The sequence below is a fragment of the Corythoichthys intestinalis genome, chromosome 9 (assembly GCF_030265065.1).
Source record: "Corythoichthys intestinalis isolate RoL2023-P3 chromosome 9, ASM3026506v1, whole genome shotgun sequence".
In the NCBI taxonomy this organism is placed as follows: Eukaryota; Metazoa; Chordata; class Actinopteri; order Syngnathiformes; family Syngnathidae; genus Corythoichthys; species Corythoichthys intestinalis.
This window is the reverse complement of record NC_080403.1, coordinates 3,816,299-3,843,965: the sequence shown is the minus strand read 5'-3', so window position 1 is coordinate 3,843,965 and position 27,667 is coordinate 3,816,299. Positions and strand designations below refer to the sequence as shown.

The window sequence follows — 27,667 nt, the reverse complement described above, 5'->3', positions numbered from 1 at the left end:
AAACACTTGTATTTCCAAATTTTTCGTTGTGAAATAAACATGAAAAAACAATATTAAAAAATTTCTTCAAGTGTTTTTTTTCCCCCATTTACAAGTGATTTTTTTATTTTTCTACAGGTGTTTTTTTCTTTGCTACAGGTGAAAAAGTTTCGTCTCACCCCTTGTGGCGTTTTCTGAGACAAAAGTCACTTGTAACCAAAGATGAAAAAATCTACTTGTACATCGAAATAATATGTTGTAAAACACAAAAATATCATTCCAAGTCGTGGTCAAAAGAAGACGTTAGTTAAGAAAGAACACAATCTAGTGAATAGTTCTTCGGGTGTTTTATCTTTAATAATCTACAAGTGTTTTCTGAGCATGTACAACTAAATTTCGGCCCAAGCATGTGATGTGAGGCAAAATTCAGACCAATCGGAACGGCGATTGTTCAGGAGGAGGGCGGGACACACCATTGCCGACCTGCTCCTTCTTGCTTTATTCATCACGGCAGAGTACGACAGAAATGGCAGAGCAGCTCTGCCATTTCGGCCATGGCAGAGCAGCTCTGCCATTTCGGCCATGGCAGAGCTGCTCTGCCATTTCTGTCGTACTCTGCCGTGATGAATAAAGCAAGAAGGAGCAGGTCGGCAATGGTGTGTCCCGCCCTCCTCCTGAACAATCGCCGTTCCGATTGGTCTGAATTTTGCCTCACATCACATGCTTGGGCCGAAATTTAGTTGTACATGCTCAGAAAACACTTGTACATTATTAAAGATAAAACACCCGAAGAACTATTCACTAGATTGTGTTCTTTCTTAACTAACGTCTTCTTTTGACCACGACTTGGAATGATATTTTTGTGTTTTACAACATATTATTTCGATGTACAAGTAGATTTTTTCATCTTTGGTTACAAGTGACTTTTGTCTCAGAAAACGCCACAAGGGGTGAGACGAAACTTTTTCACCTGTAGCAAAGAAAAAAACACCTGTAGAAAAATAAAAAAATCACTTGTAAATGGGGGAAAAAAACACTTGAAGAAATTTTTTAATATTGTTTTTTCATGTTTATTTCACAACGAAAAATTTGGAAATACAAGTGTTTTTTTAGTTAAAATACAAGTGTTTTTTAGTTAAGATGAGTCATTTTACAGGTATGTTTTTATTTTAAAACTAGGTTACAAGTATTTTTTTTGTCTCATAAAACGCGACAAGGGTGAGACAAAACTTTTTAACCTGTAGCTAAGAAAAAACACCCGTAGAACAAAAAAAATCACTTGTAAATGAGGAAAAAAAACACTTGAAGAAATTTTATAATATTGTTTTTTCATGTTTATTTCACAACGAAAAAATTTGGAAATACAAGTGTTTTTTTAGTTAAAATACAAGTGTTTTTTAGTTAAGATGAGTCATTTTACAGGTATGTTTTTATTTTAAAACTAGGTTACGAGTATTTTTTTTGTCTCATAAAACGCGACAAGGGTGAGACAAAACTTTTTAACCTGTAGCTAAGAAAAAACACCCGTAGAACAAAAAAAATCACTTGTAATTGGAAAAAAAACACTTGTATAATGTATTTTTTACATTGTGTTTTTTTCATGTTTATTACAAAAGGAAAAAGTCGGTAATACAAGTGTTTTTTAGTTAAAAATGGTCATTTTACAGGAAGAATTTTCATTTTACAACCTCACTTCTTTTGGCACTATTCTATCTCCATACAAATCTACAATGGAATGGTTCAAAAATAAACGTATCCAGGTGTTAGAATGGCCAAGTCAAAGTCCAGACCTGAATCCAATCGAGAATCTGTGGAAAGAGCTGAAGACTGCTGTTCACAAACACTCTCCATCCAACCTCACTGAGATCGAGCTGTTTTGCAAGAAAGAATGGGCAAGAATGTCAGTCTCTCAATGTGCAAAACTGATAGAAACATACGCCAAGCGACTTGCAGCTGTAATTGGAGCAAAAGGTGGAGCTACAAAGTTAATGCAAGGGGGCCGAATAATATTGCACGCCCCACTTTTTAGTTTTTTATTTGTTAAAAAAGTTTAAATTATCCAATAAATTTTGTTCCACTTCACGATTGTGTCCCACTTGTTGTTGATTCTTGACAAAAAATTAAAATTTTATATCTTTATGTTTGAAGCCTGAAATGTGGGACAAGGTTGCAAGGTTCAAGGGGGCCGAATACTTTTGCAAGGCACTGTAATTTCACTTATTTCCAATAGATTTACACTTAAAACTGAATAGTTTTAAGGAGGTGTGTTTTGCAGTGTATTAATGTTATATATGTTAGGAATGGCATACTTTTAAAGGCATTTTTGTGCAATTTAGGTATTTACTCTGTAAGTAATTGTTGCCAAAAGTTTACCATTACACAATGTCAGACAATCTGTCATTATTTAGATGTTGGAATTGACGACTTGTTCATATTTTATGTTGAAAAAAAGAGGAATAAATTATATTTTTGCACAGTAATATTTTCTTTTGTGTATACTTTAAAATTTTACATAAATCTTTAAATAGAATTATCAGCTTGACATTATCGGTTATCGGTTGGAATGAGGAGGAAATTATCGGTTATCGGTATCGGTTGAAAAATGTATTATCGTGCATCACTAATTTATATATATATATATATATATATATATATATATATATTCCGTATTGGTTCAATACGGAACACAACTTTTAATTCCCAATTCGGAACAATTCCTTATTTCAAAGAACGGGTGGCAAGCCTATAAAAGTGCTGTAGAAGTAAGCTAAGCTAAGTGGCTAAATGTGTGTTGCTGGTGTTGCACAGAGAGGGAGGTTAATAGAGAGACAGGATGCTGTGGTCAATTATTATTATAATTTCATGAAAGTTGCACTGTTTAGCCTTTGAGAGCCAAAACTCAGGGTTTAAAAAAGCTTATTCAGTTCATTGATTGTATTTTTACTTTCTTACTGTTGGGTTAGTATTATACATGTTATAATTTCACAAATTTAGCATTATTTTGGTCTTTGAGAGCCAAAGGTCTATTTAACTTTTGTCACCCATACCAGGTATGCAATAAAAAGTTCTACTGGATTCACTTCACATATATAATTTCAAACGATGTGGTATCGGGTATGGTATCAGCATAGGCCGATACGGCACAGCCAGGTATCGGGGTTGGGGCCAAACAAATGGTAGCGGTGCAAGACTAATAAACACACTGAAATGATATCAGACCCTCTGTTAAAACTTAAATTGTTTTATCAAGGGTTCCCAACGATGTGTACTGCAGAGGAGGTGTGTAGCATCTGTACACCTCAAGGATTCCTTTCCAACTAAAGTAATGTTATTTTTGCCTGCTGCTTCCAGTAAGTCACCACTAGGGGAAGCCAAGCGCACATAGCAAAACCAAAGAAAAACTGTAGAGTCCGGAGTTACAATAGTGAAATCTTGGGACGGATGAACAATATATCAGTTTAGAAAGAAATCAGACTTAAAAAGTAGTCAATAACCATTCCAATTGAAATGATGCTTCGTTTGAATTTGAATGGTTCCGATTACAATTCCATGTTTTGATTCTGGTTCCAAGCGATTCTCGATTCAGATTCTTTCAATAGGCAAGGTAAACCAAATTGTACAGTTTATATTATTAACTACTCTTCTCGACTATTTTTTAAATTATATGAACTTCTTATTAACTTTGCTATGAATTTCCCACAGGGCTAGTTTTAACATATATAAATATCAGTCTTTGAACTTGATATGATGAAATTTATCTATTTTTCTGTATCATTTTGGTGTGTTTATTCTGTTACTATGTTGTCATTTATGTGAAGCGTAGCAACGCATTTTTGGGCTAAGCTAAATTAGCCACTTCAGAAGATTTGCTCATAACGAAGCTAGTCTTCATGTGGCTACTTCGTGGTGTTCGGCAGCTTTTTTGTTCTGGTCGGCAGTCAGGGCATCGAAACTTGGAATTGAAATTAAAAAATTCAAACAGTTCCGGGAGAACCGGAGTGTTCGTCCCAGATCCCATTGATGCCCAACCCCACTGTTAGCGATTTGATGTATGAAACGATAACATAGTAATAATCGTGACAGGTGTACTTATGTGTTTTGTTTACAGCAGAGGTGGAAGGTGTAATAACATCACAGCCAACTTGGGATGTTCCAAGTTGGAAAATGAAATGTTGATCTCACAAAGTTTGTCTCAGTAGGTAAATGAAGATATCGTGTCAAAGTGCTTTGAGTGCCTTAAAGGTGGAAAGGCGCTACACAAGCGTAACTACATTTACCATTTACAACTGAGGAACAAAACTTTCTGAAATGAGGGTTATCTGTATTGAGTCAGTCAATATCAGTGGACACTTTTCTATTCAATGGTGCGACAGACAAAATGACGAAAATGTTCCTATTCTGAATGTGATGCTTCTTTCTTCACATTGATGGTCAGTAAATCAGAGAGACGCCCAATTCGCCCCTCACCACCTGAGTGCCTGGGTTCTTCCCAATTTCAACCACTGCCAAAACAAAGGAGTGGCCATAGCGCCGAGGCAGAGGGGCCCGGTTGCAGGAGCCAGAGAAAGAACCAATCAACGAGAGTCAAATCCTCCACCAGCCCCGAGCCTAAGCGTTGGCCCAACACACTGTGCTTGATTTTGTGCCATTGGGCAACCAAAAACCCACCTGCTTGCTACTCGCGCCAGCTGGTCAGACTACACAATCAAACTTGCCTGCTTGTAGAAGGCTTCTTTTGTTGTTGTTTTTTTGAACGTCTGTCTTTTTAAATTTAAATAAATTTTAGATCCGATCTTGGGTTGAAGTGAAAACGAGAACCACATGACTGGCATCGGAACACGTCACATGACGAGCAGTTTGAATCTATTTTACATGTAGCCAGCCATTAGTGGCGGCGTTTGCGGCCTGTGCTTACAGGAGAATCCTTTCGGTCTTAATCCAGAGGCCAACCCTCCGCCTAAAACCAATGCACCGTACACTTCCATATGAGTACTGTACTTAAATCCGGCACCGTCATCCTCTGTCATTAAGTGCAGCCTTTTAAGTGATGCCTGTTTTCACGTGGACTCTGGGAGGGCTGTGGTCGTGCTGTGTATTACTTGTGTTCAGAGGTGGGTTGTAGTAGTACAATTACTCCATTATATTTACTTGAGTAACTTTTGGAGAAAAATGTACTTCTGAGATTAGTTTTACCACACAATACGTTTTACTTTAACTTGAGTAGATTTATGAAGAAGCAGCACTGCTCTTATCTGTGTCAGGGAATGCGCGGGCAGGCAGGTAGGTTGTGTGGACCCAAAAGCAGTGAAACAAAAATGCAAGGCAGGTGGCAGAGAACTCAAAAAGGCTTTAATGATAACTAACAAAAGGCACAAAGTACAAAACAAAGGCTGTGGTGATCAAAAAACTATCAACAAATAACTTAGGTCACTAACAAAGGCTGAATATCAAAAACTTACTGAGACGAACACGAGGGCTAGGACAGGACTTCAACTTTGACGCAGACACAGACATTGACAATGACGCAACCAGGAGTGAACAGAAAATGGGAGCTTATATACACACAAGCAAACAAGGGTTAACGAGACAACAAGGAACAGGTGAGCACAGGGGGATAGGCAAGGAGAAGGCACATCAGGTGAAATCAATGGGCAATCACAGGGACAAGTTACACTAGGAGAAAACAAATACAAAACCTAACAGTACCCCCCCCTCAAGGGACGGATCCCAGACGTCCCGATGAAAACAAAGTCCCAAACACTGCGAGAAGAAGGATGCTGAAGGAGGGAGCAACATTAGCCCGTCAGGGCTAGTCAGGCGGGCGTCCAGGACGCCAGACGTGGGCCGATTGCACGGGTCGACCGGGTGGGCGTTTGGGGCGCCAGACGTTGGGTGACCGCACAGGATGATCAGGCGGGCGCCCCGGGCGAGGTAGGACTTTGCCGTTCATGCCACTAAGCCGTGGCAGGAAGCGAGGAGCGACGTCGTCGTCATCGTAAAGAGAGTCAGGCACGTCGTCGGAGTCGGGCGGACCAGGCACTGAGGCGTCGTCGGAGTCGGGCGGACCAGGCACTGAGGCGTCGTCGGAGTCGGGCGGACCAGGCACTGAGGCGTCGTCGGAGTCGGGCGGACCAGGCACTGAGGCGTCGTCGGAGTCGGGCGGACCAGGCACTGAGGCGTCGTCGGAGTCGTCGTCGGAGACTGCTGGCGGAACAGCAGCGGAGTCGTCGCCGGAGACTGCTGGCGGAACAGCAGCGGAGTCGTCGCCGGAGACTGCTGGCGGAACAGCAGCGGAGTCGTCGCAGGAGACTGCTGGCGGAACAGCAGCGGAGTCGTCGCAGGAGACTGCTGGCGGAACAGCAGCGGAGTCGTCGCAGGAGACTGCTGGCGGAACAGCAGCGGAGTCGTCGCAGGAGACTGCTGGCGGAACAGCAGCGGAGTCGTCGCAGGAGACTGCTGGCGGAACAGCAGCGGAGTCGTCGCAGGAGACTGCTGGCGGAACAGCAGCGGAGTCGTCGCAGGAGACTGCTGGCGGAACAGCAGCGGAGTCGTCGCAGGAGACTGCTGGCGGAACAGCAGCGGAGTCGTCGCAGGAGACTGCTGGCGGAACAGCAGCGGAGTCGCAGGAGTCTGCTGGCGGAACAGCAGCGGAGTCGCAGGAGTCTGCTGGCGGAACAGCAGCGGAGTCGCAGGAGTCTGCTGGCGGAACAGCAGCGGAGTCGCAGGAGTCTGCTGGCGGAACAGCAGCGGAGTCGCAGGAGACTGCTGGCGGAACAGCAGCGGAGTCGCAGGAGACTGCTGGCGGAACAGCAGCGGAGTCGCAGGAGTCTGCTGGCGGAACAGCAGCGGAGTCGTCGGGCACTGGAACGAAGGTCAGACGGCGAGGCGCCGGGACAGGCACTAGACTGCGTGGAGTCGGCGCGGGCACTGGAACGGAGGCCAGACGGCGAGGTGCCGGGACAGGGAGTAGGCGACGAGGCGCCGGGACGGGCACCTCGGGCAGCTTGGACTTTGGCGCGGGCACTGGACTGCGTGGAATCAGCGCAGGCACTGGAACGGAGGCCAGACGGCGAGGTGCCGGGACAGGGACTAGGCGACGAGGCGCCGGGACGGGCACCTCGGGCAGCTTGGACGTCGGCGCGGGCACTTGACTGCGGGGAGCCGGCGCTGGAGGAACTTGACTGCGGGGAGCCGGCGCGGGAGGAACTTGACTGCGGGGAGCCGGCGCGGGAGGAACTTGACTGCGGGGAGCCGGCGCGGGAGGAACTTGACTGCGGGGAGCCGGCGCGGGAGGAACTTGACTGCGGGGAGCCGGCGCGGGAGGAACTTGACTGCGGGGAGCCGGCGCGGGAGGAACTTGACTGCGGGGAGCCGGCGCGGGAGGAACTTGACTGCGGGGAGCCGGCGCGGGAGGAACTTGACTGCGTGGAGCCGGCGCGGGAGGAACTTGACTGCGTGGAGCCGGCGCGGGAGGAACTTGACTGCGTGGAGCCGGCGCGGGAGGAACTTGACTGCGTGGAGCCGGCGCGGGAGGAACTTGACTGCGTGGAGCCGGCGCGGGAGGAACTTGACTGCGTGGAGCCGGCGCGGGAGGAACTTGACTGCGTGGAGCCGGCGCGGGAGGAACTTGACTGCGTGGAGCCGGCGCGGGAGGAACTTGACTGCGTGGAGCCGGCGCGGGAGGAACTTGACTGCGTGGAGCCGGCGCGGGAGGAACTTGACTGCGTGGAGCCGGCGCGGGAGGAACTTGACTGCGTGGAGCCGGCGCGGGAGCTTCGGGAACCCACGACGTCAGCACCGCCGCCCGCCGTCGGCGTTGACGGCCACGCCGAGGCTTTTGCTGAGTGCCTTCAGGTGGCAGGGGCGGCAGAATAGCCCCATTAGGCCGCAGTGAGCCTGGGCGTCCCCGCAGACCACCCCGGGGGGGTCCCCGATAGATGGCCCACCGGGATCCCAGGTAGGAGTCTTTGGCCAAGATTTCGGAACGGGACACAAAGTGCGACGGGTGGAAGGAAAAATTACCAGGGGAAACGGAGGGCGTGAAATCAAAATCCAGGTCTGAGTCAGAATCAGACTCCAAAAATATATGCCGAGGGAACACAAAATCGGGGGAACGGGCAGAAAGCCGTCGGCGAGCATGCCGGTGCCGGTTGTTTCCCGCTGGGTCCACTAGTGTTTGCGTCATTCTGTCAGGGAATGCGCGGGCAGGCAGGTAGGTTGTGTGGACCCAAAAGCAGTGAAACAAAAATGCAAGGCAGGTGGCAGAGAACTCAAAAAGGCTTTAATGATAACTAACAAAAGGCACAAAGTACAAAACAAAGGCTGTGGTGATCAAAAAACTATCAACAAATAACTTAGGTCACTAACAAAGGCTGAATATCAAAAACTTACTGAGACGAACACGAGGGCTAGGACAGGACTTCAACTTTGACGCAGACACAGACATTGACAATGACGCAACCAGGAGTGAACAGAAAATGGGAGCTTATATACACACAAGCAAACAAGGGTTAACGAGACAACAAGGAACAGGTGAGCACAGGGGGATAGGCAAGGAGAAGGCACATCAGGTGAAATCAATGGGCAATCACAGGGACAAGTTACACTAGGAGAAAACAAATACAAAACCTAACAATCTGCTACTTCGGGCTATACTAGTCTTTACATTTTTCCCTCTTCAGTTAACATATTAGATTTGACTTAATGTTTGCCAGTAATGCCCACAATTGCTCTATTAAATTCACCAGTGAGATGGTATAACAATAATCACATGATACCAGTATACCAATCAGGCGTAATAATACCATTACATGACCACACACAAGCTTGCAGTCGTAGGTTTTGCTATCACAACGGCCTGTTCAATCAAGTCGCATCTTTAAAGCACCTTAAAAAATAAGCAGTAGAGTGCTGCCGTCAGCATTACTCGAAAGTGTGGATTTCAACATCTCTCGCAGTTTTTATTTGGCACTGTTATACTACGGAAAAACAGATATTATTGTTTTAATTTCATGGTCGGAAATCTTTCTTGCACGAGAGGGCACTCATTGGACGATTGATGTTACAATTCTGTAGATTTTTCTAGTCGGAATTAGAGAATTTTTGTGTATTTTTCCGTCTTCACAAACACAACATTCACTTCCACTGCTACGCGGATGACACCCAGCTCTATATTTCTTCAAAACCAACCTCTTCCCTTGCACCCTCCTCCCTCACCCTCTGTTAAGAAGACAGTAACTATTGGTTCTCCTCCAACTTCCTCCTCCTCAATAGCTCAAAATCAGAAGTCGTCCTTGAAGTCAACAACACCATGCTCTGTAATGACAATAACTTCTTTATTACCATCAACCGATGTCTCCCTCTACTCAGGTTAAGAGTCTGGGTGTCATCCTCGACAGCATGCTCTCCTTTCCCTCCCATATCAACGACATCACCAGATCAGCCTGCTTCCACCTTTGCAATATTTCCCGCCTCCTCCCTTCTCTCACCCGCCATACCACTTCCACTCTTGTCTGTAGGCTAGTCACTTCCCGGCTCGATTACTGTAACTCACTGCTCTTCGGTCTCCCAAATAAGTCCCTTCAGAAACTGCAGCGCCTAAAAAACTCAGCAGCACGCCTTATCACTCGGACCCCCACCACACACCACATCACCCCCATCCTCCGTCAACTTCACTGGCTCCCAGTCAAACAAAGAATCAACTACAAGATCCTCGTCATTCCCTTCAAAGCACTCCATGGCCTGGCCTCTCGCCTACCTATGCAATCTCCTCTGTATTAACAGTCCCCCCTTCGCTCCTCCTCTTTCCTCCACCTTTCGGTTACTCGTGTCCGTCTCGCCACCTTACATAACCACACTAAGCCAAAGAAATCGCCCCCCCCAAAAAAAATCCAAAAAAATTACCAGAACTGAAGCATCATTCGTTCAAAGAGCATGAGTGCCCTCTAGTGGAGAAATTAGTTTCTACTTTGAATAGTTATTATGAAATTAAAAGGATCATATCTCCGGTTTCCTAGTCAATCGGTGCCAAATAAAAACTGGGAGAGAGGTTAAAAAATGCGCTTTCAACTCATGTTGAGGGCAGCGCTCCATGTCAAATAGTTAATTTTTTACAGTGCTTTAAAGACGCCACGACATTGAATAGGGTGGCGTGATCATAGAACGGCAAGCTTGATTGCAAGCAAGGTTGGTACAATTGAGTCATGTGATTATTGTTGCAACATCTTATTGGTGAAACTAGTTTAGCCATTGTTGGCATCTGGCAAAAAAAAAAAAAGTAAAATCTAATATGTAGAATAAAGAGGAAAAATGTAGCGACTAGTGTAACCCAAAGTAGCGGAGTAAGAGTAGCGTTTATTCTTCATAAATCCACTCAAGTAAAAGTAAAAAGTATTGCTTGGTAAAACTACTCTTAGAAGTACATTTTTCTCAAAAGGTTACTCAAGTAAATGTAATGTGGTAAATGTAACGCATTACTATCCATACTGTATCTGGTTGTAAATTTATCAAGATACATTACAATTGATTATTACAATTGAATTTCTTTCATTTGATTTTGTGCCCTGAATTATTCACTGAGTAGCTCCTATTTGACAGTTTGTTGTGGGGGATATTTTTGTATTTATTTTTTCAACGGGATGGAAGAATGTGTGCATGTTCTAAACTCCTCTTTCATTTTCAGTGCTGTAATAATTGTCCGTGTGGCAGTAGCTCGCATAAAAAAAGTTGGAAATACCAGTTACTACTACAAATGTAAAGGTATCAGGCTTTGTTCTCTCTGAATCTTTATCCTTCATTTTCACCAAGACTTGTTGGACAATTATATGCTTGGCTGTCCACAAAGCAAGGTCCATAAAAGGCGTGCTTGGATGAGTTTGGTGTGGAAAAACTTGATCCCGACGCCATCAAGGGCTGTTGGGACGATCAGGAGGAGAGATTACAGGCCTGACGCTCTTACATTACAGTGCCTAATTATAGTTACAGCCAGGTGTAACACTACTTAAAACTATACAATCTAAAAAATATTAAATTCAATTTGAAAAATCCCGACATTTTCAGTGTTTACTCCTATTTTTTGGTTCACTTGTTTCAGGTTCAAACTACACTTACAGAGGGGGGACACTTCTCCAGGAAAACCCTCCCAATAAATCTTATAACTAGGCAGATGTTGATATCCTCAGAAAGATCCATGGAGACGGGGATAGAGGGAATGATACACACACAGGAAACATCTGGGAAGAATCAGCATGTAGAGAAAAGACACACAAAAAAAGAAAAAAATGAGTGAGGGGGTGGATGAAGGCGCAACCGCAGGTTACATACAACCAGGCCGAGCTCTGCGAAAAGCCACAGAGTGGAAATATACGAATTTATATATAGAAAGTCAGCCACACTGTTTATCCAGAATATGTTTTTGCATCCAGCCAGCCTTTAACACAATTTCTGACACCACTTGTGTTGTAGCTGTACAGTTTCTCCACACATTTTCACTTGGACGGCATAACTGATAGGAATCAAACACGTCTGCCAGCCAAGTGACTTAGGGTCGAGGGTGGGTGGCAGAAAATCCTTTATCAAAGCTGGGACAGATCGGATATGGGAACCTCAACAAGGATGCACAGAAGACAACACGTGACTAACGAACACAAAAAAAAAAAAAGGAAGCCACATGCTTTTGAACAGCTTTGATCATCAGACAAGCTTCCTCTCTCTTGTTTTCATCTTCCTCCCATTTGGCTTCTGGAGAAACCTCTTAACTCTTTCCGTGCCATCGACAATGACAGACGTCCAATCATCTTTTCATCATTCTGCTGAGGATTTAAATTACTTTTTCATTATTAGACGTCCTATCCAGTTCAATTGGATTCAGAATTTCAAAGTGAACTCCAATAAAAAGGAGCCAGATTTCAGGCTTAGTTGCTTGCTACGGCAACTTTTAGCTGGGTACGTTTGTTTTATATACCCATTTCAAACCATCCTTTTTGTATTTGAGAAGCAAAAGCAAATGGGACTTTTACACCGGAGGGTTTACAACTGCTGAGTGGCAGCCAGGAGGGCAGGCAGCAGCAAGCTTCCAGCCCGCAGGCTCCAGTGAGCGGGATAAGGCTTCTTTGTTCCCGACTCCGCCTACCTCCTCCTACATACACAGTCTGAATCTATTTTTTTATTTTTTATTTTTTTTTTAAAAGAAGCACAAAATCAGAAAGATTTGCTTCAAATATACACCACAGCTAAGAATCGCCCAGATCAAAAAGTCAGGCTTTCAGCTTGAAGTTGATACAACAAATTTTAAAATGAGAGTGTCACGAGTGTTAACACAAACTTTTTTTTTTTTTTTTAATGCTCGACTTATATATATGCCCCAACAAAATGAACATAGACAAGCACAAATTCTAAGTTCTACTAGGACAACGCCGACTTTGTGATAATACACACTCAGCAGGAAAAAAGTCATCATTTTCAATTAAACCCACCTGATTTTTTTTCACAATAAAATAAAATTTCTATAATTTTTTATAAATGAAATAATTTACCTTTGTTTTAACTTCAAACAGAAACAAAAAGTGCAGGAGTTCTCAGGTTCAGCATCATCTCTCGTAAATACAAATAAAAACCATTTAATGACCGAAAGAATACTTAACCAAACAGAGGAGGGAGGAATACTAGAGGTGGGAATCTTGGGGCACCTAATGATTCGATTACGATTATGATTCAGAGGCTACAATTTGATTATAAATCGATTATTGATGCCCCCCCCCCCCCCCCCCCGCTTTTAATGTTTCGTACATTAGTTACAAAAATTGTACAAAAATCTTCTTAGACATAAATAAATAGAGGTGTGCAAAATTTCCGATTCTTAGATTATTCGCGATTCGGCCGTGGATGATTCGAGAATGATTCACAAACATCCAAATTCCGATTATTAAAGTATGCGAAGTAAAGCGGAAGTACACAACACTCAGCGCGCCGCGCGGTGTTCGGGACGGAACGGAGCGAGAGTAGCTAAACATCATGCTTCCCATTACCCGGCTCCTCGGGTAATGCCAATGCTCAACTCACGGCTCTAGCTCAACTCATGCAACGAGATAAAAAAACACAACAACATACCTGACTGCTGCCGAAAAGCTGCTAGAAAAGTACATCCCTATAATGTCACGGTGGATATCATTTATATAGGACTAGATGCATTATAGATTTGGTAGTGTTAGCAGCACATCGACAAAAAGCTAGATGCGGGAGTTATAAACGGCCGCCATCTTAAAGCAGTACACTTCCCTGCAAGGCTGTTGTAGCGAACCTTCCAAGCAAACCTAATTAACTTTTTATCTAAAATACTCCTAAATCGCTAAAATATTTAGTTGACTCTATCTTTACAATAGTTTTAAAACTTTCACATGTCGAAAGTAGACAAAAGGGAAATTATGGAATAACGGGAGCAATTTTAACAAATTTAATGGCTGATTCACAACATTAAATTAATTGAATGTAGTTTAAAGCTGCTGATACAGAATGGGGACTGGAGTTTTTTATTTAATGTTATTTTTGTATATTTGTTTACTGCTATATGTTAACTTGATACTGAAATAGTAGTGTGGTTTAGCCTGAGAGTATTTTTGAACAATTTTGGAACTAATGTACAAAACATTAAAAAAAAAAAAAAAAGAAAAAAAAGAAAAAAAAAAAAGGAGGGGGGTGCATCAATAATCGTTTTATAATCGAATCGGAGCCTCTGAATCGTAATCGTAATTGCATCGTTAGGTGCCCAAAGATTCCCAGCTCTATAAATAAACTACTATTTCAGTATCAAGTTAACAGTTCAAAACAGTAAATAAAATACTTGAGTCCCCATTTTGTAACAGCAGCTTTAAATTACATTCCATTAATTTGATGTTTTGAATCAACTGTTAAAGTTGATAAAATTGCTCCCATTATTCTATAATTTCCCTTCTGTTTACTTTCGACATGTGAAAGTTTTAAAACAGTTTCATCATTTAAAGACAGATTCAAGTCAAGATTTTGCCGATTATAGGAGTATTTTAGATAAATAGTTCATTAGGTTCGATACAACAGACCTTTCCTGAGAAGTCTACTGCTTCAAGATGGCAGCTGTTTACTAGCGCGGGCGAGTCTTTCATTTCGCATCTAGTTTTCTATACATGTACCAACACCGCCGAGTCTGTCATTTCGCATGTCGTTCTATATACATGTGAATGATGTGACATCTACCGTAGCATTATTTGGGCGTAGTTTGTAGCGGCTGTCAGCCGCAGTCGGGTATTATTTTTTTTTCATCTAGCAGCATGAGTTAAGCATGATGTTTACTCTCGGTCCGTTCATCATTGCGTCTCGAATACCCAGCTGACTGTGTTTTAGTTCCGTTTTACCAGGCATATTTCAATAAGCGGAATTTGGATGTTTGTGAATCGTTCTCGAGTCTTCCACGGCCAAATCGCGAATAATCTAAGAATCGGAAATTTTGCACACCTCTAGTGAATACTAGTGCAAGAGACAGCAGGCAGGAGAGAGAGGCGCGGCTGAATCTGAGCCAAAATAACCCAGTTTTAAATTAATTTTTCATATCGGCCGGTCGGATTTAAAAAAAGGCAGATACCGGTATATGTCAATTTTCGAAATATCGGCGCCAATAATTGGTCTATTTCTAATACGAATGCATCGAAATACTATTTTTTCGATATACTGTACAACATAAAATTTGACTCCTTATGTCTCGACATATGACAAAATGCTCGAGATACGACGATTTATGACAGCGGCGCAATTTCGTTGTTTTCCCGTGAGACGGCAGCACGTCGGATTTTCTTGTGAGAGAATTCATCATGGGTCCCAAGAAGGTTAGTGCAGGCGGTAGTTAGGGAACCTCGTGGTACTTCACGGTACGATACGATTTACAATTCAAAGGTCACGTTAACGATGATCTAACGATATGGCGATATGATAAACAAAAAAACAAGCTATCTTCATCCTTCTGGTATAAGTTTATCACTAGTAGATGTCCAATCCATTTGAACTTGAAGGGTGGCAGTTAATGAACCCCGCCCATTTCAATTGGGCCCCTCCCACTTCTATGGCCATCAGTGGCAGCCAGTGTTGGGCAACGAGGTAATTTTGGGCCATTCCAAGTCATTACCTGTTGATTTTCAGTCACTCCCTGTTGATTTTGAGGCATTTCAGGGTCACTTCCTGTTGATTTATGGGCATTTTATAGGTCACTATTTGTTGATTTTGGCTTACAGAACAGGAAGTGACCTGGGAATGAATAGGCAGTGACTCAAACATAACAGGAAGTGACTTTTAAATGCCCCCAAATTCGGAAAGAGTGACTGTGAACGCTCTGGTTTCGAACGAATAAACGTTCATTCACTCTTCCCGATCTTAAAGGAAAGGGTGTAGCCATAGAGTTACCTGAGACACTATTATGGTGTGGAAGATTTTGGTAGCAACTTGTTGGTGCCTTTTTCTTTCTTTTTTTTTTTTTTTTTTTTAATTGAAATACATGGACACCTTTTTAATACGATATCTCGATTCTTGGCATCAGCATATCGATAACCTTTTTGGGATGCAAAGTATCACGATATATCACCATTTCGATATTTTGTCATACCCCTAGTGGTAGTAGTGGTGAAAAAATGAAGATGGTGATGTTTACCATTGATATGAGAAATAAAAAGAAATAAATCACGTAAAAATATGAGCGTGGTGTGCGTGTGACTGAACTTCCTAGACAATAAGGCCGGAATACGTCTACGATCTCGATGGCCCTCCCCTCAAGCAGAGAGAACCACTCAAAATGGTCAAAGCATCCAAGGGGACACTATCATCTCTAAACGTCTTAGTGCTATTTCGGAGGAGATGGAATGCCATGCTAATATGGATTAAGGATAAAGAGAGATTGCTGGCCATTTGGTCACTGAAACAATAATATGTCTGAAAGCCAGCTTCTATTTGTTAAGATGACAATTAAATATGAAAAAAGTGTTTTTTAATGAGTTATTTGTTTTGCTATGTGTAATTGCTACTTGTAATTGCACCTGCAGCATTTCTTAAAGGTTTATTGTAGGTTTTTTTAGGCTGTGGAACGAATTAATCGAATTACAGTGTATTCTTATGGAGAAATCAGTCTTGACATACGACCATTTTGACAAACAAACCAGGTCCTGGAACAAATTAAACTCATATGTCGAGGTACGACGGTAGGAATGAATTGTCGTTATTTAACTCATTAGGCCAAAAATATATTTGTCTGGCCCTCTTGCGATCTAATTGCCATTAATATGACCCACGAACCAGTTGGTCTAGACCAGGGGTCCCCAAATGCCTCCACATTTGGTCCGGCCCCCTGAACAATACCAGAGAGCATTTTGATTTTTTTTTTTTTTTTTCTCAATATTGTTATTTATTTACTGGTCTTTTTCTTTGAAGAACTTAGAGATGGTTATTTGGTTATTATCTATTTAATTAATAGTGTTATTATTTTTTTTATTATTATTATTATATTATATTATATTTTTATTTTATTTACTTTTGTTCCGTGAAGAATCCAGAAGGGGTTATTTGATTGTGGCTTTCTGAAAAATAATAAATTTTTACATTTAGGCACTCCTGCAATCGTCACACTTTTATTGTTACAAACTGACCCTGGCCCCTCATCAGAGAAGGGAAAAGTTATGTGGCCCTCACAGGAAAAAGTTTGGGGATCCCTGGTCTGGACTGTATTCCTGATACCGATAAGTTATCTTCAAGTGCTTGAAGGATGCTAAACCATTTAGAGTCAAATCAAACATACTTAGCAAAACTGTACACCGCACAACAATGCAGCCTTTATCGGTCTTGTGAGTAGCATGTGTGTGTGTGTGTGTACAGGCAGCTGGAGTTTGTTCAGACACTTTTGCTTTGTTCTCCCACCATAGTCTGACTGCCCCCACCCCGACACTAACGTGCTTGTTGGGATTGGACAACAAAAGGAGACGCGACCTTCTGTGGCACCGCCCCCGAGTGGAGGTGTCAGGTGTCAGTCCGCGCCAACAGAACAACTAACACTGTCTGTGCATTAGAAAAGTGTGGGAAAAGTAGTGGGATTTTGTGAAAACATTCAAAAGTACCAAGTTAAAAAGACACAAGAAGACGTTGCATATGGGGAATCTAGGCCTCGGCGGTAAATTACTTTTATAAGTTGTTTTTTTTTTTAATTGCGGATGATACAAAAAAAAAAAACTGACAGCACAAATACGGTGAAGAAAAAAGATATTTAAGACAGAACTTTTTTAATGCTACTTTTGTTCAACATCTAACATTTTTTAAGAACCCTTAATGGAACAAGTGACTATTTTTAATAATTAAAAAAAAACAAAAACAACCTGACATCCATTTACGAGGAATCCCATTTTGGATCATGTAGGCCTTAATATTTACAATAAAACATGTTAACAAGTTTAGCCTCTTTGACCTAAAACAGGGTCCCCCCAGGATTGATAAATCTATAATTAAGACTTTTAAGACCTTTTTAATGCCGTTTCAACTGAAAATTAATACTTTTCTCGCACCCATTATTTAGATAATATTTAATCATATTAAAAAAATAAAGCACTGAACATCAAATTTAACCTCAATTACTAAGTGTGTTTGACAAAAGAATGCACATTTATTGAAGATACAATTAAAACAAAAGTTTTGTGCCACAGACCGGCCCTCTTTATGTCATGACCTACCTTATTAAAATATTGTAATAATAATCGTGCTGTCAAGAGATTAATTTTTAAAAATTGCGACTAATCGCATGCTGTCAATAGTAAACTTGCGATTTTTTAAAATGCATAAATTATATATTTCAATTTCTAAATACACCTATTAGCACAGGAGTTCGTCAAATTTAAGCCTCATTAGAAACAAGAATAGAGTTTTCCTTTACACATGTAAAGATGAATCAAACATGAATTTTCCCCAAATAACTTGTAAAAAGGGAGGCACAGAGGAAGAGCATGTCGACTGACAGTTCTGAGATCAAGGGCTCAAGCGCAGGTTCTGTGTGAAGTTACCATTTTATTTTTGGGGGTACTAGCTATAATTTTATCTTATATTAGACTGACTTTTTAAAGAATGAGGAACCTTTTCCAGGTGTTTTGAATTACACATGTGGCAAGTGTGTACAAAACTGAAGCTTTTCATTATATTCATTTTTTTTTGGTTTGTGGTACATGCAAATTGACATCCTCAATTTTGTTGGTTTAATCTACCAAAATAAAACAACTTTTACTTGATATTCAAAATTTGGGGGGCGTACTGTATATAGTTTACATAAATAAAAAAATAATGTAATATATCATTACTTATGTTTTCATATTATTCATGACATAAAATTACCGCAATTAAATGTGAAAGATTGAATGATTGATTGAAAGAATAATTGAACTCAACAAAACGGCTGTCTCCCAATGCACTTATACAGTTCAGACACCTGTGTATTTCAGGGTAGTTCACGCTCATCAGTCCACCTCAGAGTGCAATGTTTTGGGTTAAAATGCCCAACTTATGTTTTGCCTGAGAACGTGGATTTCACCCCAATCCTCCGTCTTTGTGCCCAAAAATAGTGCCTGAAGCCTCCATGGTGGAAAATTTAGTGGTGCTCTCATGAAAAATATTTCATTCTGCATGTTCATTTACGGTTTATCGCTGTGCTTTTATCCAAACATGCTCAAAAACAACGATAACGGGTCGCTCCAACAGCCAGACGGGTTCACGCTCGTCATGCTGCCTCAACGTGCCCCATTTCGGCCATTAAAACCCAAAATTAAGTTTTTCCAGAATCAAATCAACAGGATGATATCATGATACTCTTTCCCGGAGGCAGAGCTGGCGGCATTGGAGAATGAGAGGGAGCCTGTTGCGGGGTATCGAATTTTAAACTACGGAATGCTAGAAGGGCCACAATTTATCGTGCAAAGCGGGGTTGCGTGATGCCGTTAGTAAATAGTTTAACTGAAAGCTTCGTTAAAAATGTGTATTACGACCGGCCCAAACGTCAGGCCGGCCCACCAGGAACTGTCCCAGTTCTCCCGATTAGCCACTCCGGGCCTGGTACTGTGCCATTGCCTGGTGTTGTGATGTTGATGCTAACGGCGCGCACGCACGAGGTGCAGTGCATCGTAAAAATTCTACGCTTCATCTTCGTTATGGATTAAAAAAAAAAAAAAAAAAAACTTCGTCACGGATATAATTTAGGTTGCACTGAGATGTTCTTGAAAATTAAAACCACGGTGAAAAAATTCCGGACTTACGACAGCTAATTTAATACTTTTAATACCTTTAATAATAGAAAACTAAATTCAATGCCTATTTAATACTTTTAATAATCCGCGGGTACCCTGTAAAAGTGATGTCTATATAAGTGGACGCCAGAACTCAATTATATTATTGTTTATCATCGTTTGTCATTATATACTCTTTAATGAATGAATTAAATTAATTGATAAAATCTTAGTAAAAAAAAAATAATAAAATGAAATAAAAAACAAACAAACTGAAAATTACTCTGGTTAAGGGCCCCAATAAAAATCTGAAGTGTCTTTTTTGGGGAAGGGGGTTTCCGCTGTATTTATCAAATTCTTCTGATGATAAGTCGCAGTTTTTTTTTTTTTTTTTTTTTTTAAATAGTTTGGCAGAGGGTGCGTCTTATACTCTGGAGCGACTTATGTGTGAAATTGTTAACACATTATTATATCATTGTTGCTTGTTAGTATCTTCTGAGTGTTACAGTTATCTGAATAACTCTTAATTGCTTTGCTACATTAACATACCAGGGAGGTTCTCAGTTCGTTGTTTATGTGTCATGTAATGTTAGCATACCACACACTTATTCAGCCTGTTGTTCTCTATTGTATTTTTATTTTATTGCCTTTTAAGATGACGTCTGTTCTTGGTGCTGGATTCTATCAAATAAATTTCCCCCAAAAATGCGACTTAATACTCCAGTGCGACTTATATGTTTTTTTTCCTTTTCATTGCACATTTTTTGGCTGGTGCGACATATACACAAGTGCGACTTATAGTCCAAAAAATATGGTAACTCACTGTTTGCCCTTGACAACGATCGACGTCAAATTCATTTAAACTGGGATGACTGGCTGTGAATGCTCATGTTTCGATGCCGTTGACAGATCTAGAAACCCAATCAATTTTGACTGATCGCCATTATTATTTAAGACCTCTTTCACAGGGTTTTAAAATCCAGTATTTCCCACATTTGTTTCTAGGGCCGGCCATATTTCGACTTCAGTATCAGAAGCAGGGTAAATTTTTAATAATGGCATCGGGGTGAAGTTTTCAAACGAATGCTCACTTGAAAGCAACAGTGGTTCTCTGACAAGGATGTGAGACATAGCTAATTAGTGGATTGTGTGATGCTGTATCGGCCTGCAACATCTAAAACAGACACAGAAAATAGAACAACACTACCAGTTTAACTAGTCTGCCTAATTAAATCTGTAAAATGTGAATTCCCAACACATCTATGAGTGGGAAAAGATGATGACTGTGCACAAACGTCAAGTCATACAAGCTAATCCTTTGTTATGTGGGCCCAGTCACAAGACCAGCAAAGAAAAGACCTTTTTCTCATGCCCCCCTATGAGTAGCACGGTGGCTCGACCTGATGTGTAACACAATCCGAACACAATTATGGATGTCTGGTGTGAAACAAATCTCTGAACGGTAATACCCAGGATTGTAAGCCGCTTTCAATGTTTTAACGTTCAAATGGTTTTCCTTGCATAAGCAGAGTGCTCTTTATCTGTCAAGGATGGCCATTATAAGTGACGTTCAATTCCCTCCACCAGACACGATCACTATGAAGCAACTAGTATGAAATGTGACACAGCTTGGGCTTTCCAATTCCTGACATCGCAGAAATAAATAATTGCAGTCCCATGACTAACTTCGGATTGCCTGGTCTGCTGCCCCCTCGCCTCCAGAATTTCTGGAATCTCTGCAAGCGGGAATGCGAGGAAAGTGGGCCGTAGAAGTGGTAGTACGTTTCAAGGATTTTATAGTTCCAAGCAAATGACCACCACGTCAAAACAATTTTGTTTTTTATCCACTCCTGGGAATTCTTTATTCCCTCCAGATACCAAACAAACCCATACAAGGCCAAAGAAAGTCAACAAAGTGTCCTTTTTAGAACATGATCATTAATATTTTTTTTAGTACTAATGAAATAAAGCAAAACACATCAAATATCCAAATAACTGAAAATGGAATTCATCACCAAAGAGGAAAGTGAAGTGAAGAGTGTTATGACTCTGCGTTATGTACTCACAATTGCGTGGCAAAAAGTCGACTCATTTTGGCAACGTGCTCATTGTCGTCCAAGTCGCTGTCTCCCTGCTCTCCGCTCAGCTTCCTCTTGGTTGGGCTGATGGGTGGCGGGCCCGTTCTGTGGGTAGAGATGGATGACGACGAGGAGGACGAAGGAGACGATGAGGAGGAAGACGAGGACAGGGACAGGCACTGGAGTCGGGGGTCTCCTCGCAAGGTTGCCTCTCCTAAGACAGCAGGACACTATAGTTAACCATACGTTTTGACGTTGATGGACTAACTATTCAGTGTCCTTTACAATACAGCAAGTGTTTCAGAAACAGTAGTATTGACTTTCTCCTCTAGAATTAGCAGTGGAGTATCTGTTTTGGAAACCTCTGAACAGGTTCTGCGTGCAACTGTTTGTGTACATTCCTCTGACTGACTGAGTCTGAGACAGAGTTTTGCCCTGGTCCACAAGACCTACAGAGTAGCCGGTGAGTGGGGGCAAAAAAAAAAAAAGAATGAGGGAAAAGTACTACTGGCTCTGTCTCTGCTTGGGGACTTTCCACTGCTTTGGATTCATGCATCTGCCTGAGTTTTCCAAAAAACAAAACATACAAGCCGAAGAAAAAGCCTATTCCAGCTCAAAACTCTCCATAACTACTCCCAAAACGGAGACAAACAAAAAGTTTGTTGCTAACGCAAGGCTCCCAAAGCGTGACAATACAGCTCCTTTCAAATGATGATGAATCGGCGCAGCCATTAGCTCCGACACAAATCCCAGAAAAGCTTTCAACCAGCATACTGAAATCAGATAATTAGATAGGTCGATCACTAAAAATAGAACCGATCTTGTCCGCTATTTGACTCTAGTCTAAGTTAGCAACATTAGCCCGCTTGCATTTGGTCCCGGACATCCATGTTCATTAATATGAGCATAGAGGGCACTTGTTGGGTATTTTCAAACTTTCACGACTCCAGTATATTTTTTATTACTCTAATAAGCCTCTCTTTGCTGCGTTAAAGTGGGAAGGAGCAAAATTTGTATTGGCATTCTCTCTATGTCACTCTTTGGTAATTGTTTTGCCAGGGTTCTTGCACCCTTTTCCAAGTTTTTTTTAAAAGTCAAATTCAGTGCTTTTTAAGCATTTTTAAAACCATAGACTTCATAATGTATTGACATGACACAATCCCCATTCACTGTGTTACGCCTTCTCGAAGGGGGCCGTCCAACACTCCGCTTTATTTATTAGCAGTCAGTTCACATGCAGCGATCTAACGTTGGATTTAGGTTGAAAAAGTATGAAAGCTATACCGCATACAAACAGGAAAGATTGTCTCAGGAGCGATTTGTTCGAGAATTCAAGGTAATTATTATATTTTTCGTACCATCATGCATTTTGAAACGTTACGGAAAAAATTAATGGGAGAAATGAGCCGCTACAGCATTGGCATTATACTTCGCAATATTTACATAAAATTAATGCTACTACCTGCACTTTTTTTTTTTTTTTTTTTTTTTTTTTTTTTTTTTGCTTTTAACCAAGAACCGAACAAAATTCAAGACACGACTGCCACCCAGACACCTGAAGGGATGCACAAGGTTAAGATGGCTGCAGCGGAAGTTACTTAGCGAGAAATTTACTCCTGTTCAGAGACTCGAAAATACATTTGTGTATGAGACAGGCAAGAACCAGGTTGCACTTTGGGTCCTCTTCTGTGCGCAAGTTATTTTTTAGAGTGACAGGGGAAGAGCGAGTTGTCCAGCTGTAGGTTCAAGTCATGTTGATTGGAAAATGTCTCTAGTGCATACCTGTCAACCCAAAGCCGTTGGCAAACTTACAAATAGTGACGTATGCGCTTACAAATTGGTGACTGATCTTACAATGTTTTATATAGCGAGCAATATGAAACAAAAATAAAACTCAATTTAAAAAAAATAATAATAATAATAATATACAATAATATTATATATATGTAATAATAATAAAAAAATAATAATATGAATTTATTGGTAATATTGTCACATATAACCTGGTGCAATCAAAGAACAATCAATATCTTCAGCTACATCATGATTACTAAAATTTAACAGTGACTTTTGTTATAATTGTATCTCGCACTTTTGGCAATTTCTATCATGTCTTTTGATGGCTGCACTTCAGCTCGCAATTCAGTTTGACTTGAAGGTACTTCATTAATGTGTCCAATTATAAATTAAAAAGGTCAATTGATAAAATTAACTTACCGTTGCAATCTTTAAATCAGGGAACATTTCTTTTGCTAATTCTGAAAATAGATCAGCAATAGTTGCAGGCAACAAATTGGCAGAATAAAATCTCCGCTTTCGTCACTTTTCATTCTACAGACTTCATCTTTATGACCAGTGTTGTTAATCTTACTTTAAAAAAGTAATAACAGCTACAAATTACTTCTCCCAAAAAGTAATTGAGTTGGTAACTCACCAGAATGTAAGAGTAATTAGCTACTTGGCAAAGTAACTGGCGTTACCGTTCACTCCCCCCCCCCCCCCCCCCCCAAAAAAAAACAAAAAACAAAAAACAAAAAAAAACAGTAACCTTTGCTATGTTTGGAAGTCATTTGATGTTGTGAATCAACTGTTAAAGTTGTTAAAATTGCTCCCGATTTTGCATAAGTTCCCTTCTGTCTACTTTCGACGTGAAAGTTTTGAAACCGTTTCATCACTTAAAGATAGATTCAAGTTAAGATTTTGCCGATTTAGGAGTATTTTAGATGAAAAGTTACTTAGGTTCGCTAGGAAGGTTCACTACAACAGACTCTTTCTGAGAAGTTTACTGCTCAAAAATGGCCATCAAGTGTACCATCAAGTGGGCGTAGATTGTAGGCTGTCGGCTACAGTCAGGAAATATTGGAGCCACCTGGTCTAGCATCTTTCCACTCCCGCTCTTCTCTTTCCGTGTCTGTCTTTTCTCACGTCATCCAACAAACGTAGTAACGCATAGTAACGCACGTTGTCTCATTGCCGAAACGGTGACAAAATCCGAACGGAGAAAAAAAAACAATGCACAAAAAACGTGAACGTTTCGAACGTACGGCATACACATTTAAAAATCAGTGCTCACTTGTACAAATTACGCCGAAACCGTACAACTTGAAATGTATGCTAGTGTGTTGCTAAGTCCCTTGTGCGTGTATAAGAGGTGAGTACACGAACCCTCTTGTACTGTTTAACCTTCATTGTTGTTGTTTTTGAGATGTTGCTGGTTAGCGCCGAGCGCTATGCTAATTAGCGAATTCGCTAACGTGTCGATTTGTGCGTTGTTTGGCTGTGTACAAAAGTTACTCCAGAGGCAGAAAGTGTAAAACCAGGAATAAGTACAGCGGTAACACTACAAACATGCTAAATAGTACAGAAATATGTGAAAAGAAAAGTATATTGGTTCAATATAGTCTTATTTCTAAAGGCACTTTGTTTGTTTCCAGGAAATGTGAAACTCATTCCACCAGTGTAAGTTTTATTGTATTGTTGAGAGAAATAAATGTTGCCTTTGAAACAGCTAATGTTTTTGCACCTTCTTTAGGGCAGCTTTTGTTGTGTGGGCATGTTTCCATTGTTCCTGTTGAATCATTAGGACATATTAAATAGATAATGGTCATAAATTTGTTTGGTTACTTTATTAATTAGTAATTTATGATGCATCGATAATCGTGATCATCATCAATACAGTGATCATCGTTCAATCATCGAATCGTTGCACCCTCAATCGTGATCAAATCGAATCGTGGGGTGACTAAGATGGCACACCCTTACTTTGTACTCGGGGTGGTAATCTCTGGGTACCTCACGATACAATACGATTTGTTCACGATCTCACGACATTGCGATACAACAATTATCGATATGACTAAGACTTAAGTATTTTCGTCCATAAAACTAAGACTAAGACAAAAATTAAAAGGGCTGCCAAAAACAACACTGCTCAAGAGGCACATAAAAATGCTTTCATTTTAAAGCCTATAACTGTGCGTCACAAATAAAACAAAAACTGATGAATTAAAGAAATGAATTAAAGTACTTAACTAATTATTTTTTATAATGTTATGAAAACAGTGGACGATTCAATATCTCACAAGTCCTAATATGCCTCTTAATGATTGGCCTTTAATCAACGTAAATCATCAATTTTTATCATTAGATACAAACATTTAATGATTTGCTGTGTATACTTTTGAAGTCACCTATTTTAATTTATATAAAATAAGTGCCTAACTTATTTCATATTTTACTGTCACTAATGGTAAGAATTACAAATGTGTTTGCCAAAAATGTGTTTTTTTTCCCCCTTGTACGTGCAGACTGTCAGGTTCCAGGTCTTGGTAAACCGTAGAGGTTTGGTCCGGGCAGCGGAACTCTTCTTGTTGGCTGGATATGTCATGCCAGTGTGCATGTGTGTGATTAGTGCGTGTCGTCTGAAAAAATTAGAAAATGTATTGTACAATTATGTAATTGGCAAAAATGACTTGTTATCTTTGATGTGCTATATTTAAATTCATTTGAAAATAAACACTATGCATGTAATTTTATAGTCAACAGGTTCCCAAATACTAAAGTGTGATTAGTCACCTTAGATCAGTTTATCAATTTTATCCAACCAAATCATATATCTATTACGATTAAAGAGTAATCATTTCAAGTAATGAAGAGTGGGCATATGTGCTGCAGCGGCAGCCTTAGCATGGCCTCTTAAATACGCCACCTCACTACGCATGGCATGTTCCTGCTCGCCCGCTGTGTGCCATGGCAACAGGGATGACATCATTATATTTGGCCAGGCAGATAGATAGCAATAAAAAGGACAGCAGGTTTCTGACAGCACACAACCAATCAGGGGGCAGCGCAAAGAGAGTATGGGTTCATTTGGAAGGGTAAATGTTTCCGACCCACATGAAATAAAAACATCAGATGGAATAGAGTGAAACATCAAAAAAGGAACTGAAATGTTGGTCTACTTGCATGTTGTTTTAATAGCCAAACAGTAATCAAGTGAATTGTTATCATTGACGCCATTAGGAAACTGTTAGATAGCAGAATACTCTCCATTTCGGTGGAAATTTCAGTGTCAGAAACACTAGTTGTTCACACACTTCCTTTCATCACAGTATGTTATGCTTCCACTTCTGTGGTGGTTATCACATAAGGTCTGGCTCAACTCATGCAGATAGATATACTGTATATAAACAATAATACCTGTCTGCAGCCGACAGCCGCTACAGACTACGCCCACATAATGCTACGGTAGATATAACATGTATAAAGAACTAGAAAAATGCAAAATGACAGACTAACCAGGGTTAGTATACAGCCGCCATCGTAAAGCAGAAGACTTCTCAGGAAGGCTGTTGTAGCTAACCTTCCGAGCGAACCTAGTTAACTTGTACCTAAAATACTTCTAAATCACCAAAATCTTGACTTGAATCTATCTTTAAATGATCAACCAGTTTTAGGACTTTCATATGTTGGAAGTAGACAGAAGGGAACTTAAGGAATAAAGGGAGCGATTTACAACATTAAATTCATTGAATGTGGTTTAAAGCTACTGATACAGAATGGGGAATTGAGTCTTTTACTGAAACTGATACTGAAATAGTTTATTTAAGCCTGAGGATTTTTGTACAACTTTTGTAACTCATTTACGCAAAAAGTAAAAGCAGCTAATAGCTGGGGTGGGGGGGTCCATCAATAATCGAATCGTAGCCTCTGAATCATAATCGTAATCGAATCGTTAGGTGCACCAAGATTCCCACCTCTAGTGTGAAGTGTTTTGAGGGCCTTAAAAAGATGGAAAGGCGCACTATAAGTGTAACCCCATTTACCATTACCATTTAACGAATTAGAAGAAGGGGTGAATATTAGTTTAGGAGAGAAAGGCGCGGCTGCATTCTGAGCCGGAATAACCCAGTTTTAAATGGATTTTTTTCATATCGGCTGGTCAGATTTCTTAAAAAAAAGGCCGATACCGATCTCCATCAAATTTCCAAATATCGGCACCGATAATCGCTCTATCTCGACTCGAAATACGACGATTTACGACAGTTACATTTTATAATTACAATTACATTGTTATCCTGTAAGACAGACGTCTTGAAAAAAAATAACACTCTACAGCATCTCTGTCTCTGTCAGTCACACGGTGCGTTCAGGAACAGCATGCAAAACACAACCGCTACATTAGGATTCAATTCTTTATATTATCATGTTGTTATTATTCCAATTTGTATTTATAATTTACAGCATTTGTTTTGCTATATGTAATTGCTATTTGTAATTGTACCAGAAGTAATTATTAACGACTTAGCCTAGGTTTTTGGACTTTGGAACGAATTCATTGAATTATAA

The 27,667-nt window shown here is 40.7% G+C and overlaps 1 protein-coding gene across 2 annotated transcripts in view; it reads right to left on the bottom strand.

The window, feature by feature from the left end:
• Window positions 1-27,667, bottom strand: part of vgll4b (vestigial-like family member 4b) — a 105,753-nt gene that overhangs the window by 17,153 nt on the left and 60,933 nt on the right. For both annotated transcript variants that reach the window (XM_057845293.1, XM_057845292.1), the window contains one exon: window positions 21,308-21,533. In XM_057845293.1, the coding sequence (XP_057701276.1) occupies window positions 21,308-21,533 (226 nt within the window). The remainder of the gene's footprint in view (window positions 1-21,307; window positions 21,534-27,667) is intronic.